This window comes from Myotis davidii, unplaced genomic scaffold (genome assembly GCF_000327345.1).
Source record: "Myotis davidii unplaced genomic scaffold, ASM32734v1 scaffold478, whole genome shotgun sequence".
In the NCBI taxonomy this organism is placed as follows: domain Eukaryota; kingdom Metazoa; phylum Chordata; class Mammalia; order Chiroptera; family Vespertilionidae; genus Myotis; species Myotis davidii.
In genome coordinates this window covers 1,464,073-1,479,214 of record NW_006289570.1, presented here as the reverse complement: position 1 = coordinate 1,479,214, position 15,142 = coordinate 1,464,073, and the positions used below count along the sequence as shown (strand labels likewise).

Below are 15,142 nucleotides of genomic sequence, written 5' to 3'. Positions count from 1 at the left end.
GCTCAGGACCTGCAAACATGGCTACCAGCAGCAGGGGGCGCAAGAGGAACAGACTTAGACCACTGCCACCAGCCCTCACCCCCTAATTACCAAGAGTGAATGTGCTAAAACCCCTAATTACCAAGAGTAAATCCATCCTTCTGAACCAGCCAGACTTTCTCTGCCTCGTACCATCTGTCCTCGGGAGCCTGAGAGCAAAGGTCACAAAAATTAAACCAGGATGACACTGCCTCTCCCCACCCCAATGTGAGGGGCAAACCCTTTCCATGAGAGTTCATGGGAGCACCCCAATCAGAATCTAAGGGGTGGGAGGGTGCTGATTTCCATGCAGATCCTTGGCTCCACTCCTGGCCTTTGGAATGAAAGCTCCAGGGGGGCCTGGGCTCTGCATTTCCAGCAACCAGCAATTTATACAGCCTGTTTGAGAACTGCCGTGTGGCACTGTAGCTCAGCCATGCGGGGGCATCTCCCTCACGCTGTGGGACAGGTGCAGGGGGTGCCTCAAGACCCTTCCTCGTCAAGGAGGAAGTGCTTGTCCCTTCCTGAGCTGGCCACGTGGCCACCCCTCTCCAAGGTTTGTCCATCTCCTGCCCCACCCTCTCCACCTCCAGGGGCAAGTCTTTTCCATCCCTCTCTCTCTGGAAGGTCTGGCTACTGCTCCCCACTCTGGGCTGCAGCCCCTCACCTGGTCCAAGTCTCCACTCTGGCTTCCTTCACTTCCCTCCTGCAGGGCTGGTCCCTCCTGGTTCTCCTGCCTCTGAGGCCTCTCTGCGCGGCTCTCCAGAGCAGGTGGTCTGGGTGCTTGCAGCTCCGTCTCCAGGGCCCCGGCCCTGGCATTCACGCTGGTGCAGGGCCCCTCTGCTTCCTGCCCTCTGCTGTCTGGCCGGCTCTCCTTCCCGGCTGCACTCACCTCCTTGGGGGCTTCACAGCCCTGTGTCTTAGCCCCAGACTCACTGTGAGGCCCACGTGCTTCCTCCATCCCTCTGGGAGCCTCCTCCACCTTCCCCTGCACTTGGTGGCTCTCCTTCCCGGCTGCACCCACCGCCTCGGGGGCTTCACAGCCCTTCTGTGTCTTAGCCGCAGCCTCCCCTGCCTCCCCAGACTCACTGTGAGGCCCACGTGCTTCCTCCTTCACTCGGGGAGCCTCCCCCACCTTCCCCTGCCCTTTGTCCACCTTCTCCGCCTTGACCTGCGATTCGCCCGTCTTCTCCGCCTTACTCAGGAGGGCACCTTCTTTGTCCTTCTTCTGGGGACCATCCCACCTGCTCCTTCTGCCCAGGGAACCTCCCCACTTTTTCACCTGGGTTTGAGTCCCGGCCAACTTCCCTCCGGCCAACTTCCCTTCGCCCCCTGCATCCTTGGAGAGATTCCCCTTTGCCATCTTGTTTGTGGAGTCCGCTCCCCGCTTCTCCACTGTCCCTGGTTGTTTCCCCTCACCTGGCCCCTCTTTGCCCTGGGGCTCATCCCCTTTCAGCCCTTTGGTCTGGGGGGCCTCACCCCCTTTCCCCGCTGTGCCTTGATCTTTCTCGCCTTTTGTCACTGGCACAGTTCCTGGGTCCCTAGGACCCCCAGTCTGGGTCTTCTCAGCCTTCGGGGCTGCGTCCTCAGTGCTGGCCTGGGGACCACGAGGAGTTGGTGGGGCCTTCCCCTCCTTTCCTCCTCCAGGGTCTGTGGCCGGGGAGGTGGTCTTGCAGGCGGGGGCGTCACGGGGCTGGGTCCTCTGCTCTGGCTTGGCTGAGTCTGGGTCCAGCTTGGCCACCATCAGCAGCACATCGCCCCTCCTCACGCCCCTCTTCAAGGGCAGAGGTTTTTTGGCTGGAGCCGCACTGGGGCCTGATTCCTGGGCCTTCTCGCCGTTGACGGTGGTCCTCTGCATGGGCTCCGTGGGGCCAGCCCCCTGGCTCTGCTGGCCCGGAATGTCTGCGTTCTGGGGAGAGCTTGCCTGGTTGTCCTGGGAAATCTTTTGGCTTCCAGACTTGGTGCCACTGTTGGACTTGCTGTTGGGTTGGCTAGTGGAAATTTCTGGAGTCTAGGAGAGAGACCACAACCATCCTTAGCTGCTTGCTTACCTGACAGCTTTGTCCTTCGCTCATTCATTCACTCATTCGTCCATTGATTTGTCCACCCAGCCACTCACTCATCCAAAGACCCTCAAGCACCTATGACATCTGATGGGCACTGTGCCGGGCAGTGAGCCAAATCCCCACACCGTGGACGTTGGCCCAGCCCTGGAGGCCAAGTGACAGAATGAAAGGAGAGTGGACTTTGGAATTCAACAGACTCAACTCCAAATTCAACTCCTAACTCACTAGCTGTGTGGCCTTAGGTAAATTACTTCCCGTCTCTGAGCCTGTTTCCTACTGAGGACCATAATGGCCTACCGAGCAGATGGGCATGAGGATCCATGATAATATACAGAAACTGGGCCCAGCACATAGTGAGTCCTCAGTAACAGTAGCTGCCACTGCGGCCATTGTTACTGCTGTTGGCACCGTTTGTTTTTTTTTGCTTTGGCTTCGCTTCCTGCCAGGACGGGGAAAGGACTGGGCCTGACATCAGACGACCTGTTCTAGTCTTGGCTCATACACTCTCCAGCTGGGTGACCATGAACACCATCATCCATCCTCTCTGAGCTTCCGTCTTCCCTCTGGGCAGGCAGAAACCACTGCCCATTCGGATGTTTTGCAGGATGAGATGGGGAAAAGCACTTTGGAAATCGCAGGGAACTGAACAAACTGAGTTGCTGCTACTTCTGCTGCCCTGGTCCCGCGCCCCAACCCCCATACCAGGTGAGGGCCCTGGTTTCTGGCCCTGAGGTCCTCCACTCTCGCCTGATGTGGACATTTGGGCCACGTCACCTCCATGGGGTCTCCGCTGCCTGCTCTTCTGCTGGGCCCTTTTACTGCCTAGTGATGTCAGCCCTCCCGAGCCCTCCACCTTCAAACAGGCTGGCTGTGACCTAACTTCTCACACGGCCAGCTTTGCCTCTCATGGGCAGTTCCAGCCTGGTGCCAGGCATCCCCGGCTGCCCTCATCTGGGTTTTTCCATCACGGACCGTGCCAATGCCAGCCTGCCACACATCTGAGCCTGGGATCTAGGGTTCTCACCTTCCTCCTGCAACTGAACCAGCCCCAGGATCGTGCCGATTCCGCCCTGCAAAGCTTCACATCTGTGTCTCCTGTTCCGAATCCAGGTCTATTTCCCAAGCCCCTGAACTGGTATCCCTTCAACGTGCTGCCAGTCATTTCAAACCCAATCAAAAGGTTTTGCCAGTTGCCACAGACTACCGGAAAATCATTCAACACCACCACCTTCTATTTAAAGTCTTCAACCAGGAGCCCTCGCCCCCATTCTGGTTCTTTTGTCCCTGTTTATCCCCATGCTTCAGCCACACCAGACACTTCCCTGCTTCCATGCTTTTGCTCGTGTTGAGTTTGCTGCCTGGAATGCCCTTTCCCCTCCTCATTCATCCGTGTGCTTCTCATCTTTCTATACGCAGCTCAAATGCCACTGCCTCTGCAAATCTTCCCCTGGAGACCTCGATCAGAAAATGTCTCATACATCCATGGAGTCCCAGAGCTCTGTGCTAGCTCACCACCTGCAGCACCGACCACACTGTGCATCTTATTCCAGCTCCGACTGTGTCTCTCTCCTGTTTAAGATGGTGGATGCCTCCAGAACACAGTCTCTACCTTCATCTTTGTAAAAATGACAATAATACTGATAATAATAGCTGCCCTATACAGATCCCTCGGAATGAGCCCTATGCCGCCGTTATGCAATATCTTACTCTACCCTCATGAGAACACCATGAAGGACGTTCTGAACATCTCCACACGCTACAGACAAGGAAGCAAACACAAAGACGCTAGGTGGCCCAAAAGACAAAGAAAATATAAAGCCATGCCGGCCTCTCTGAGTCTAAAGCCAGTGCCTGTGACCTCTGCATATTAATGGCCTTGTCTTTCTAGGGCTCACTGGAATCTTCTGGGGTATTTTTAAAATACTGATGCTTAGGCCCCCCTCCCAGAGAGCCTGATGGATTTGGTCTGGGTTGTGGTGGTTCCAATGTACAACCGGGACTAAGAACCCCAACTCCAGTGCCCAGGCCCAGTGGCTCAGCCTGACCTTCTGAAACCAGCAGGGTACTGCCTTGGAAAGGGACCGCTGCACTTGGCAAGTATCACCACTGTCTACACCAGTTTGAAAAATGAGTCAGTGCCTTATTTTTAACCAAACCACCACAGGGGAGACTAACATGGGAGGGGCCGAGTAAGATCACCAATCCCATCCTCCCACCACCACCCCACCCTAAAGGATGAGAGTTTATGGGGCAGAGGATGAAAGATCAGATTGGTTATTTTTCTTTCATAAACACCAAAGGCCTAGCCCTCTGCAGCTTTCTTAAACTCACACACATCCATTTTACAGAGGAGCAAACTGAGGCCAAGAAGGGAAAGGGTTTTGGCCTGAACCACACAGAGTGGCGAGGCCAGAACTGGAACCCAGCTCTCCTGGCATTTGATAAGGGTCTCTCTCTCTACCCCAGTGTTGTCCTGGCCTCTTGCTATCCCTCACTGGCCCTGGGAAAACCAAATTACCTCCCTGAGCCTTGTTTTCCATCCCTACAGAACGGTGATGGACTCTAATCGCTCCCTGCAAGGATTATATGAGGGCCAAATGAAACGCTGGGCTGGAAAGAGGGGGGTGTCCGTACTTATTTACGGATTGGGACAAGAAGAGGGAATTGGCAGGAATAGCCATAACCTGCTGCCTCGCAGAAGCATGTCCTGAGGCTGCCCTGCTCCAGGCCCTGGAGCATCTTGGCCCGTGGTCCAGCCACCTGTTGTGGTCTGAGGCCTGTCCATCCTGCATCTTGGCTCTGAGTCTCCATCCAGGCCCAGTGGTGACCGGGTGTCCCCAGCCTCTGCTCAGCTCTGCTCCTTTACTTGTGCACGGTGACGCCAGCAAGGCCGGCAGCCTCATGGAGTCCTTTCCTCCCAGGCCTCTGTGACCCACACCAGCCACCTCACTCCCCAAGCTGGCCCTCCCTAGGCAGCTCACCAGAGCAGAGAACACACAGACTCACACCCTTACTCTGCCTCTATCTAACCTCATGACCTTGAGCAAGTCTCTTGACCTCTCTGAGCCTCAGTCTCCACCTCTGATAAGTGGGTATAATCCCATCTACCCCAATGCCACACAGGGTTTCAAATAAGCCCATGAGCAGCACAGTGACACTGTCTAGTCATAAATGGCACACAGTAACATCTCCTCATGACCTAACAACAGCCTACGGGGGTCGACTTTAGCTCCCACTCATGCCTGGGCCGGGCGGGGGTGGGGACAGAGCCTGTCCTCCCTGTCATCCTCCCGACAAAGACTTGGCAGGAGTGTCTCAGCAGCTGCTGCTGTTCAGCTGCCGGAGAACTTCTCTGATGCAGCCAAGTCATTGTCATTGGACAGGTGCAGCCACGTGGGGGCCGCCGAGCAAACAGCAGCTGAAGGGAGTGGGGGGCAGAGCCAGGATGGCCCCTGGGCTCAAGTCAACACTAGGTCCTGAGGCTGCTAGATTTCTCAGCCTAAACATTGCCGCATCCCCCTCACTTCAAGGGGCCACTGGAGTCCATGAGGAGATGCCCTTTTTGCCTAACACAGATGGACTATTTCCAGAGCTACTCTACGTGAGCTGGGTTTTGAAGGATGCATAGGAGTTCAATAGCCCAAGCTGAAAACAAGGACATTCCTCTAGGTGCACTGTGTTCTAAGCCTACCTCCCTGGTGTCTAGCCCCATTATCCCATCCAGGTTCCCTGGCCAAGGAGCTGGGCAAAAGGAGGGAGATGGCAGTGGCCACCCTCAGGAATACATCTGCAAGCCCCTAAAGCATAGGGAGTGCATCTTGGCCAACTACTGCTTCAATCCAGCTGTGCTATTCAGAATAATGAAGGATTTTTAATAGGCACCAACCAATCAGAAGGGAAGCCAGCTGGAACAGGGTACTGAAGTCCCTGCCTGTGCCAAGCATTAACCCTTTCATTACTGGATTGTGGCCATTCCAAGGAACTAAGGAAAGGGGCCTAGATAAGCACAGCAGCTGGAGGGGACTTGGGGAACTTGGGGCCCTGGTTGCAAAGAACCCTGGGAGGCGGCCCGAGGAGGACAGACATGATACGGAAGGGTTTCAGAATTTGAACCATCAATAGAGCTATAAACCGTGAGTAGCAAATGAATATCTTTCCTGCCTAAATTAAACTGAGCTAACCATACATCCTTCGCTAATATCCAGGTTTCTCTTTCTGCAAAAGTGAGATACAATGATGCCCACAATCATCATCAACTAATATCATTCATTCATGAAACAAACAGGCGTTGAGCACTCCCGATGGGCCAAGTACTATGAGAGCTGCTCCAGGTACAAGGTTGAATGAGAGAGCTGTGGCTTTTAAGGAATTCCTAGTCAAATAAGTCATATGGCCAAGTAATTACTATGCCGACCACAACTGAGACAGGCACAGAGGGTGCCGTGGGAATGAGGAAGGCAGCCAATGGGAGAGCTTTCCAGAGAGGAACTCTCTAAGCTGGGTTTTGAAGGATGCAAAGGAGTTCCACAGACCAAGCTTTTAACAGGAACCAGTGGGGATAGTAAGAGCCAAGGCAAGTTGGCAAGTGACTCAGGAGTGCACGGGACAGGAAGGTGGGTGACAGGCACCTGGCCCCTTCCTGCAGGGCCACTTACCTCTTGCTCCGGAGAGGGGAGCACCGCCTGTTTCTTCCGTCTTGCTTCCTTGGACTCTTTCTCAGTCTCCCGGACCAGCTGCTTAATGAAGCCGCCTGGGATGACAGAGAAGAGGGGAGGGGGCGAGGACGGCGGAGGGCTCTTCTCCTCTTCCCGAATCTGTTTTGCAGAAGAAAGGGAAGAGCTCAGTGAGTGAACCGACAGGGGCAAGTTGCCCTTTCAATGCTTTGCGAAGAAGCCCGGGAGGGGGCCGAGGAGGACATACATGACCAAGCCCATGTATGAGAAGCCCCGGCAAAGCAGATGAGGCTCAGGGGGGCGCTGGGAGGGCCCCCCGTGAAAATGCAATGCATGTGCAGCAGAGGTTACTCCAGCCTGGATCCAGTGTCCTCATAATATGGATCTGGATCGCCAAGGCCACTAGCCCCCTTCCTGGGTGTGGGACAGACCCATGTCCATAAGGAGCTTTTCCTGTTTGCAGAAGGGGCTGGATCACAGGGAACCATCTAGCTTGTACTTAATAGATTAATCAATTAACTAATCACATAACTACTTACTGTGTGCCAGGAACAGTAGAGAAGGGCCTGCAGCCATGATTTATAGAAGGGTCCAACCCCATGACTACAGCCCACTCCGCTGACCTGGTGTTGTGGCTTCTTAATGGCCCTTAAACAAGGACCTGGGCAGCCAGGGCCCCCAGCTCTGGGCCATAAAGCTGGCAGGCTGGACACCAGCATTTTACCGCAGAAACATGGCCGAGGCCAGGGCTGACTGGAGTTGGGGTGCAGCTAAGACGGCTTCCTTGGCCACAGTGACCTTGAGGGCTGAGGCATGCATGGGACTGGCTATGGCCCCCTGTGCTGTGTCTTTAACCTGTAACACTGTGACAGCTCATGAGGAAACAAAAATCTCCAGTGCTTTCTATGGAAGAGCTCCACACTGGTTTAAAATAAGCTGCTTATCAAGGCCCTCTGTGTGTGGCTGGCCAGGACTCGCAGCCAGGCTGATAAGACAGGGACTCCAAAGATGATAAGGAGACAACGCAGGCGCCACAGGGCAAGGCAGGTCACTGCTGACCTCTGCCCAGCTAGAGAGCAGCAGGGCCATGTGAGGCCAGGCTCACGTTTACGCCACGCCTCTCCCTCTCCTGCCTGAAACCCACGTGAGTGACTCCTAAGGCAATTCGGCTGGTGCAAACCCTGCTTCTTTCAGGACTATGCTCAGTGGTGGAGGCAGCAGCCAGGAGGCACCAGGAAAGGAGCTTCTCACCCACCCCACCCTTCGGCCTCCGATTCATCAAGTCCTAAGCATGAGGGTGGGATGAGGGGCGGAGGACGTAATAGGCATCAAAAAAAGAAAAGAGGAATAACTGGGGAGAAGGGCTCCTTTCCAGTTTCCCATGGTGACAAGAGGCAGGGACCACAGACACCCGTCCCCCTGGCATAAGCCTGGCAGCCAACAGCTGGGCCCCTTCCCCACTGCCCACACTCTTCCTCCCACACCAACCCCTGTGCTCATCAAAACTGCCAGGAGGATGGAAATGGGACAGCTGGTCTACCCTCGTTCCCTCACTGCCAACTGAGGAACAGGAAAGACGAGGCAGTCATGGGTGGAGTCAAGGGCATGGTCACTACAGACCAGCTGGGTTGGACAGTCCCAGGCTAACCAAGCAGCCGGGGAGAAGATGGACGATGGGGCTGGACATACGACAGGGAGGCAATGGATGTCAGACCCTCTGCCCAAGGTGGGAGGGGGCAGCCTGGGCCACCCATGCTGAGTGTGACAGGTCCTGCGGCTGCAGCCCAAGCTCCGAGCGTTACTTTCCTTCTGCTCCCACAGGGCGAGGCGAGATGAGATGGCCATGCTGAGACAGTGCCAGGGCCAACTGATGAGATGAGATGAGATGCAACTCTGTCAGCCAGCAGAGAATGAGGCTACAGACACGGAACACAGCGCATGAGGTGAATGGACACAAGACTGAGACAAGTGGGGGAGACACAGTGGGGGAGAGAAGAGAGAGACACGTTAGCTCACAGACACTGTCCCACGCCAACCCCCACCGATGCCAAGAACCAAGTCCACACAGCCAGGCACAACCCAGTCATGTACACCTGGGAGGAATGTGGTCAGATGGAGGCTGCTGGCTATGTGGACAGTGCCCTGAAATCCTTTTTCTCTTACCTCCACCCTGTAACCTTTTTTTGAAATATAGCACACAATCAGAAAGGTACATACTCGTAAATGTATAGCTCAGCAGCTCTCACATAAAGAACATACCTCTATCACCAACACCCTGATTGAATATTATTTTAGATTTTTTAAGTAAAAACATTTTATTTTAAACTATAAATTAAATTTAAAATAATTTCAATTAAAATATTAAAAATAAAATGTATTTAAATAACATTTAAAATAGGATTAATAATTATTTTAATTTAAATTGTTAAAAAATAAATTTTAATCAAATAAAATTTAAGACGTTTTATTTAAGAAGTTCAAGAAGAGGCAAATCTAATCTATGGTGATGGAGGTCAGAGGGCTATTAACTTTGGGCTGGGAGGGGGCACAAGGGAATGATGGGGTGATGTAAATGTCCTACAGCTTGATCTGGGTGATGGCTACAGAAATATTATCATATGTAAATACTCAATTAGGATGTAATGTAATGTACAAATAGGATTGAATATTTAACTGTATGTAAGTCTGTATCAATTCAAGAAATAAAAAGACCATGACCAGCCCCCCTGATCCTCCCTCATGCCCCTTCTAGTTACCATTCTCCGAAGGGCAACCACCAAACTGACTTCTAATACCATAAAACAGTGCTTTTTCCTTTTGTGAGGGAGCAGTGGGCTCCTCAGTGTGGCCATGCAAATTAGGAAAGGGGCAGGAAACCAAGGCAATTAACTGCCCCAGCAGGTTGGGGAGACAATTTAGCTTATTTAGAATCATATTGAGAGTCTTATCAAATGTTCATAACTTTGGACCTAAAAAGCCCTCTTCTGAAAACAAGTTGGAGGAAGTAATCCAAAACCAGAAAATGTCATCACTATGTTGAATGTAATTTAAACCCCCCAAAAAAAGACAACCAAGTGTCCAATAACTAGAGAATGTCAAATAAATTGAAGTGCATCTAACTTAAAGGAATATTACAAATTTGTTGAAAAGGGTATTTAGGAAACACTGTTAAACAGTTATATTGAGGTATAAATTCTATGCCAGCTATACAATTAGCCCATTGTAAGTATACAATTTGATGGGTTTTTTTTAAATAAATTTACAGTTTTAAAAATAAATCTACAGATTTTTACAACCAACCCCACCCCACATTCCCCGCCTCCCCAAACCTCTTCATGCCCATTCCCACCCTCAGCCCCAGGCAATCAACCACTCATCTACTTTCTACCGCTATCCTTGCCTTTTCAGAACATTTAATATAAATGGAATCAGAAAGTGCATCTGGCTTCTTCCAGTTTGCATATTTGTGAGGTTCACCCACACTGTTGTACATATCAGTGCCCCGTGCCTTTCTGTCCGCTAAATAGTGTTCCACCGTATAAAATGGACCACATCTCCCGTTATCCATTCACCAGTTGATGGACATCTTGGATTGTTTCCAACTGGGGGCCGTTATGAATAATGCTATGAGCAGTCACAGAAATCTTAGTGTGCCCCTCTGTTGCCATTTTTCTTGGGCAGCTAGGTTCCTGGGAGAGGCATTGCTGGGTCGCACGGTGACCTTGTGTTTGACCTGTTGGAAACAGGTTTCCAAAGCGGCTGCACTATTTCCGGTCCCGCCCGCAGGGCACGAGGCTCGCAGGAAGCGTGTGCAGGAACGCGGGAGGGGGCTCGTGTTGGCCTTTAAAAGTGAAGGAAAGTACAGCGCGATTCTAAACACACGGAAACTATGCCAATGGGCCAGTGAACAACACGGCACACAGAAAATGAAGAATGGGAGGAAACACACCAGGATCTTGGCATTTGTCCCTTTCTTCTCCCTTCTAGCTCGGAGGGCACTGTCCCTCACGGACCCTCCACCCCCCCACCCAGGCCCCTCCTGCAAGGTGCCACCGCCTCCCCTGCTGTCAGAGCCACCATCGTCCAAGGGGTCTTTGAAGGCTTGCTGACCTGGGAGTTACCGTTCTCAGTGACTTAGGCCTAAGACAACGCCTAGGCCAGCGTTCAAAGCGAGCTCTCCTCTCGTGGTGGGGGCAGCGGCACATCCCGGAAGCTGGTGAGCCCACCTGGCGCCCCAGCGTAAAGCCAGTTCTCGTCTCGCGAGAGCTTCTCGCGAGAGCTCCTCGGAGCGAGCATCTCTTTCCAGCTCTGCGTAGGGCGGTGCCACGTTAGTAACTTACAATCGGAGTGTTTACGCTGCTGAAATTGGCAAATACTACTAATCAGGGTTTTTATTCAAGGAGCTGGCCATTCAGTATTTACCAGGACGCCGCCACTGGCTGAGACCCCAGCACTCCTACCGGGCCTGGCGTGCAGGAAATCTCAAGATCCAAAGCTCCAAGAAGGGACATTTCAGCTCTGAGGAAGTCACATGCCCATGCGGAGACCCTGCAAACATTTCCAAGTGCAAACAGCCAAGGCTCTGGCTTCGGGAAAAGCCCCCACAGTGTGGGCTGTCCATCTAGCAAAGGCAGGGGAGCCAGGTCCGCAGAAGACCAGATCTCCGGGGAGAGGGCTACAGGAGGGCTCTCAGCCCCTCCCCACCCATCCCCTGGGGACACACTGGGGATGCCCCTGAGTGACACACAGCCAGAAGCCACTCCGCTACACGCCTGGGGAGCGGAGCCCAGGTTATGAATAGGCCTGGTGCGAGGAGGCTGCCCTGTCCACCGCCCGCCCCCCTTCCCATCCAGCCCAGCCAGGCCTGCTCAGTGGCTGCGTCCCAAGAATCGCCCTCAGCTTCAAGGCTCCAGGGGGAATCCTGGCTGTCAGTCTGGGCTGTCCTCAGGGGCTGCTGGCCATGCCAGGAAGACATGGATGACAATGATAGGGAGCTCAGTGTGGGTCCTTCACTCCCCCAGGCCTGCCCCTCAGAGGCTTGAGGCCAGCCCCACTGACCCAGGGCCAGGAGCCAATCCTGCTGTCAAGCCTTAATTTAAGCAAGTGTTCTTACCACCACATTCCCTTCCAGGCCTGAAACTCACACCTGCCTCCTCGGCAGCTGTTTTAAGCCCACGAGGAGGCCCCAGATGCTCAGAATTCATGGTAGAAAGTCTCAAGTCTCCCCTGCAGGGTGAGGGAAGCTGGTGAAAGGAAAGGCAGCCCCCAAAGCTAGGGATGGTTTGGAAATTTCAGTGCACACATGCTAAATCTGAGTGGCCCCAGGAGGCTCTCAAGGCTCCCCCAACCCCCCACAACGTGCGGTACTGACACAGTAGCCTGTGACTTCTCTTGTCTCATAGAACATTGTCAAGTCTTTTAGTGGCCGCCAGGGCCCTCATGACCACCTGCCCTAGCACCTCTCCCCCTTGCTCCTCCACTTCAGTGACACTGCCCTCCCAGGTTCCAGCCCCAGCCCCGCTCACAGGACTCTCTCATGGCCTCCTACCTTCTCCATCCAATCACCCACTTTGCACTGCGACCACATGTCTTAGGTCACTCCTGAGTCCTTGCTCATTTCCATTTTCATTTAGGATTCTCTTTCCCACCGTTTGGCTGTGAGTGTGTTTATTCCCCCAGCTTGATCACATTGCCCTGTGTTATGCTGTCCCCCATGGACTCAGGTTGAGGCCCAGTCTTGTAGGGGTCCGGGAACTCAATTCTGACATTATCTCACGGAGATAGCATCAGATTCCACAGGTAAAGGGCTCAGTCCCACAAAACCACCCTCTACTTCAGACACCTGCTGCAAATCCAGGTTGTTAGCTGTGCCTCTGTCCAACCAACCAGCTACAATGCCAACAGCAAGTCCAGGTTGCTCCCGGTACAGTAGCCCCTCCCCCCTTATCTATGGGGGATACATTCACAGACCCCTAGTGCAGTGGTCGGCAAACCGCGGCTCATGAGCCACATGCGGCTCTTCGGCCCCTTGAGTGTGGCTCTTCCACAAAATACCACGTGCGGGCGCACACGTACAGTGCGAAGTTGACTTAAAACTTTAAGTAAAGTTTATTAAGTTAATTTTAGGGAACGTTGTGGAGTGAAAGAAGATGTAGTGTCGAGGATTGAGAAAGGTATGTTGAGATGGTTTGGACACATAGAGAGGATGAACGAAAGGAGATAGACGAAACAAGTATATAAGATGAGTGTGGATGGGAGAGTTGGAAGGGGTCGACCTCAGCGAACGTACCTCAATCAGACTGAGGACGTTTTTAGCAAAGGTCAGCTTAGGAGTACCCTAATTAAGTTAGTAACAATGCACCTACCTATATAGTTTAAGTTTAAAAAATTTGGCTCTCAAAAGAAATTTCAATCGTTGTACTGTTGATATTTGGCTCTGTTGACTAATGAGTTTGCCGACCGCTGACCTATTGGAAGCCTGAAACCGTGGGTGGTACCAAACCCTATATATGCTATTTTTCCCATGCACACATACCTTCCCGCTTACAGGAAACACTTTACAGCTTCTCTTTGGCAGGTCCAAATTGCCAGCATCACGACTTTTGAGCCCTGGGGACATTACTAAGTAACATAAGGGTGACTTGAACACAAGCATTGAGATAACCTTTGAGACAGCGGATCCCGATACCTATCAGGCAAAGGGATGACTCACTTCCGGGACTGGACAGGGCAGAACACCGCGAGATTTTATCGGGCGCGATTGTATCGCGAGAGATTTTTTATCCCGCGAGATTTCGTAACCAGACTCTGAACGGCGCCCAATTTAAACCTAAAAATTGTTTATTTCTGGAATTTCCCACTTAATATTTTCGAATGCGGTTGACCTCGGATAACTGAAGTCTTGGAAAAAGAAACCACAGTTAAAAGGGGACTTTACTGACCTTCGGACCCACTGGCTGCAAATCAGAGGTTCCTGTGACCCCCTTGCCTTGGATTCAATCAATTTGCTAGAAGAGCTCACATAACTCAGAAACATGCTACTTACTAGGTTGTGGGTTTATTATAAATGAATAGGACTCGGGAACAGCCGGATGGAAGAGCTGCACAAGGCCGGGTATGGGGGGAAAGGTGCTTCGAATAATAAATAGAAGAATAGAAAATGAGCCGACACCGCTCTGACAGAACAGGAAAAGAAGGAATTCCTGGATCCATCGCCCAGTTAGTAGCGCTGTGCCCTTGGGCAGGTTATAAACCTCTCTGACTCTCCATTTCCGCCTCCATAAAACCGGAACCGTGCACCCCCTGGCTTCTCTGTGTATTAAAAAACAAGGTGATGAGTGTGAGTGGGTTTGTCATCTGTGCCTGTGAAGCAGTGTCAAACAATTGACTACCTTGGTTCATGTTGCTTATTAGACTAGACTGGTCTTTAGCAAAAAGGCGCTTGGCCCGTTTCATGTCACTCACCATGACCTCGGGTCACATAAGCCTCTCAATCTCCCTTCCTGATCTGTCCAGTGGGGCTAATAACTCCCACCTAAGCTCCCAGGCATAATCAGCGAGAATGAGACATCTAATCCCATTGGGCAACCATCTGTCTCTCAACTCAACGGGTAGTCCAGCCGCCTTCCCTGAAATGGAAACGCATCGCCCCGCCGGTATTCAGCACAATTGACAATGTGCTCCATCCTCCGTGGGCTGAGAGAAATTCCCTTGCGACCTCGGGCCTTGAAATTCCTGCCTTTCCAGGTGTGAGCACTGGCTGCCTATTTGGTGAACCCATGTAGCCGCTTCTCGGGGATCTTTCCTGTGTTGCCAGAAACTAGAATCCTTTAAAAAGTCATCGGGGAGGCCGAAACCGGTTTGGCTCAGTGGATAGAGCGTCGGTCTGCGGACTGAAAGGTCCCAGGTTCGATTCCGGTTGGGGGCATGTGCCTGGGTTGCAGGCGCATCCCCCGTGGGAGATGTGCAGGAGGCAGCTGGTCGATGTTTCTCTCTCATCGATGTTTCTGGCTCTCTGTCTCTCTCCCTTCCTCTCTGTAAAAAATCAATAAAATATATTGAAAGAAAAAAAAAAAGTCATCGGGGAGAGGCTCCGTGAGAAGCGGAGCAGAAAAAGAAAATTACGGATATGAGTGAGTCATATCCCTGGGGGAGGAGTTCATCCGAAGCTATTCAGTCCTTCCCTTGGAGGCTTGGAGAATGGTGATGGACGGGTCGGGGGGCAGGGGTAAGTGGGGAAATTGGGACATTATTCCTTAAATGGGGAGCCCCACAGGGTTCTCTGAATGCCAACCTGGAAGGCGGGAGCTGTTCTAAGACGAATGCCCTCACGACAAGGGGGTGTGTCCTTGAGCAAGTTGTGCCGCAGCTGTTCGCAAACAGGGT

At 52.5% G+C, this 15,142-nt stretch overlaps 1 protein-coding gene across 1 annotated transcript in view; it reads right to left on the bottom strand.

Moving 5' to 3' along the window:
* The window catches only part of MYO18B (myosin XVIIIB), a 200,197-nt gene extending 192,621 nt beyond the window's left edge, over positions 1–7,576 (bottom strand). Inside the window, exons 1-5 of the mRNA XM_015562824.1 lie at positions 7,482–7,576; positions 7,297–7,405; positions 6,740–6,898; positions 686–2,029; positions 122–188 (exon numbers count right to left, since the gene is read on the bottom strand). Of these exons, the coding sequence (XP_015418310.1) occupies positions 122–188; positions 686–2,029; positions 6,740–6,898; positions 7,297–7,405; positions 7,482–7,576 (1,774 nt within the window). The remainder of the gene's footprint in view (positions 1–121; positions 189–685; positions 2,030–6,739; positions 6,899–7,296; positions 7,406–7,481) is intronic.
* Between the last annotated feature and the right edge of the window lie 7,566 nt (positions 7,577–15,142).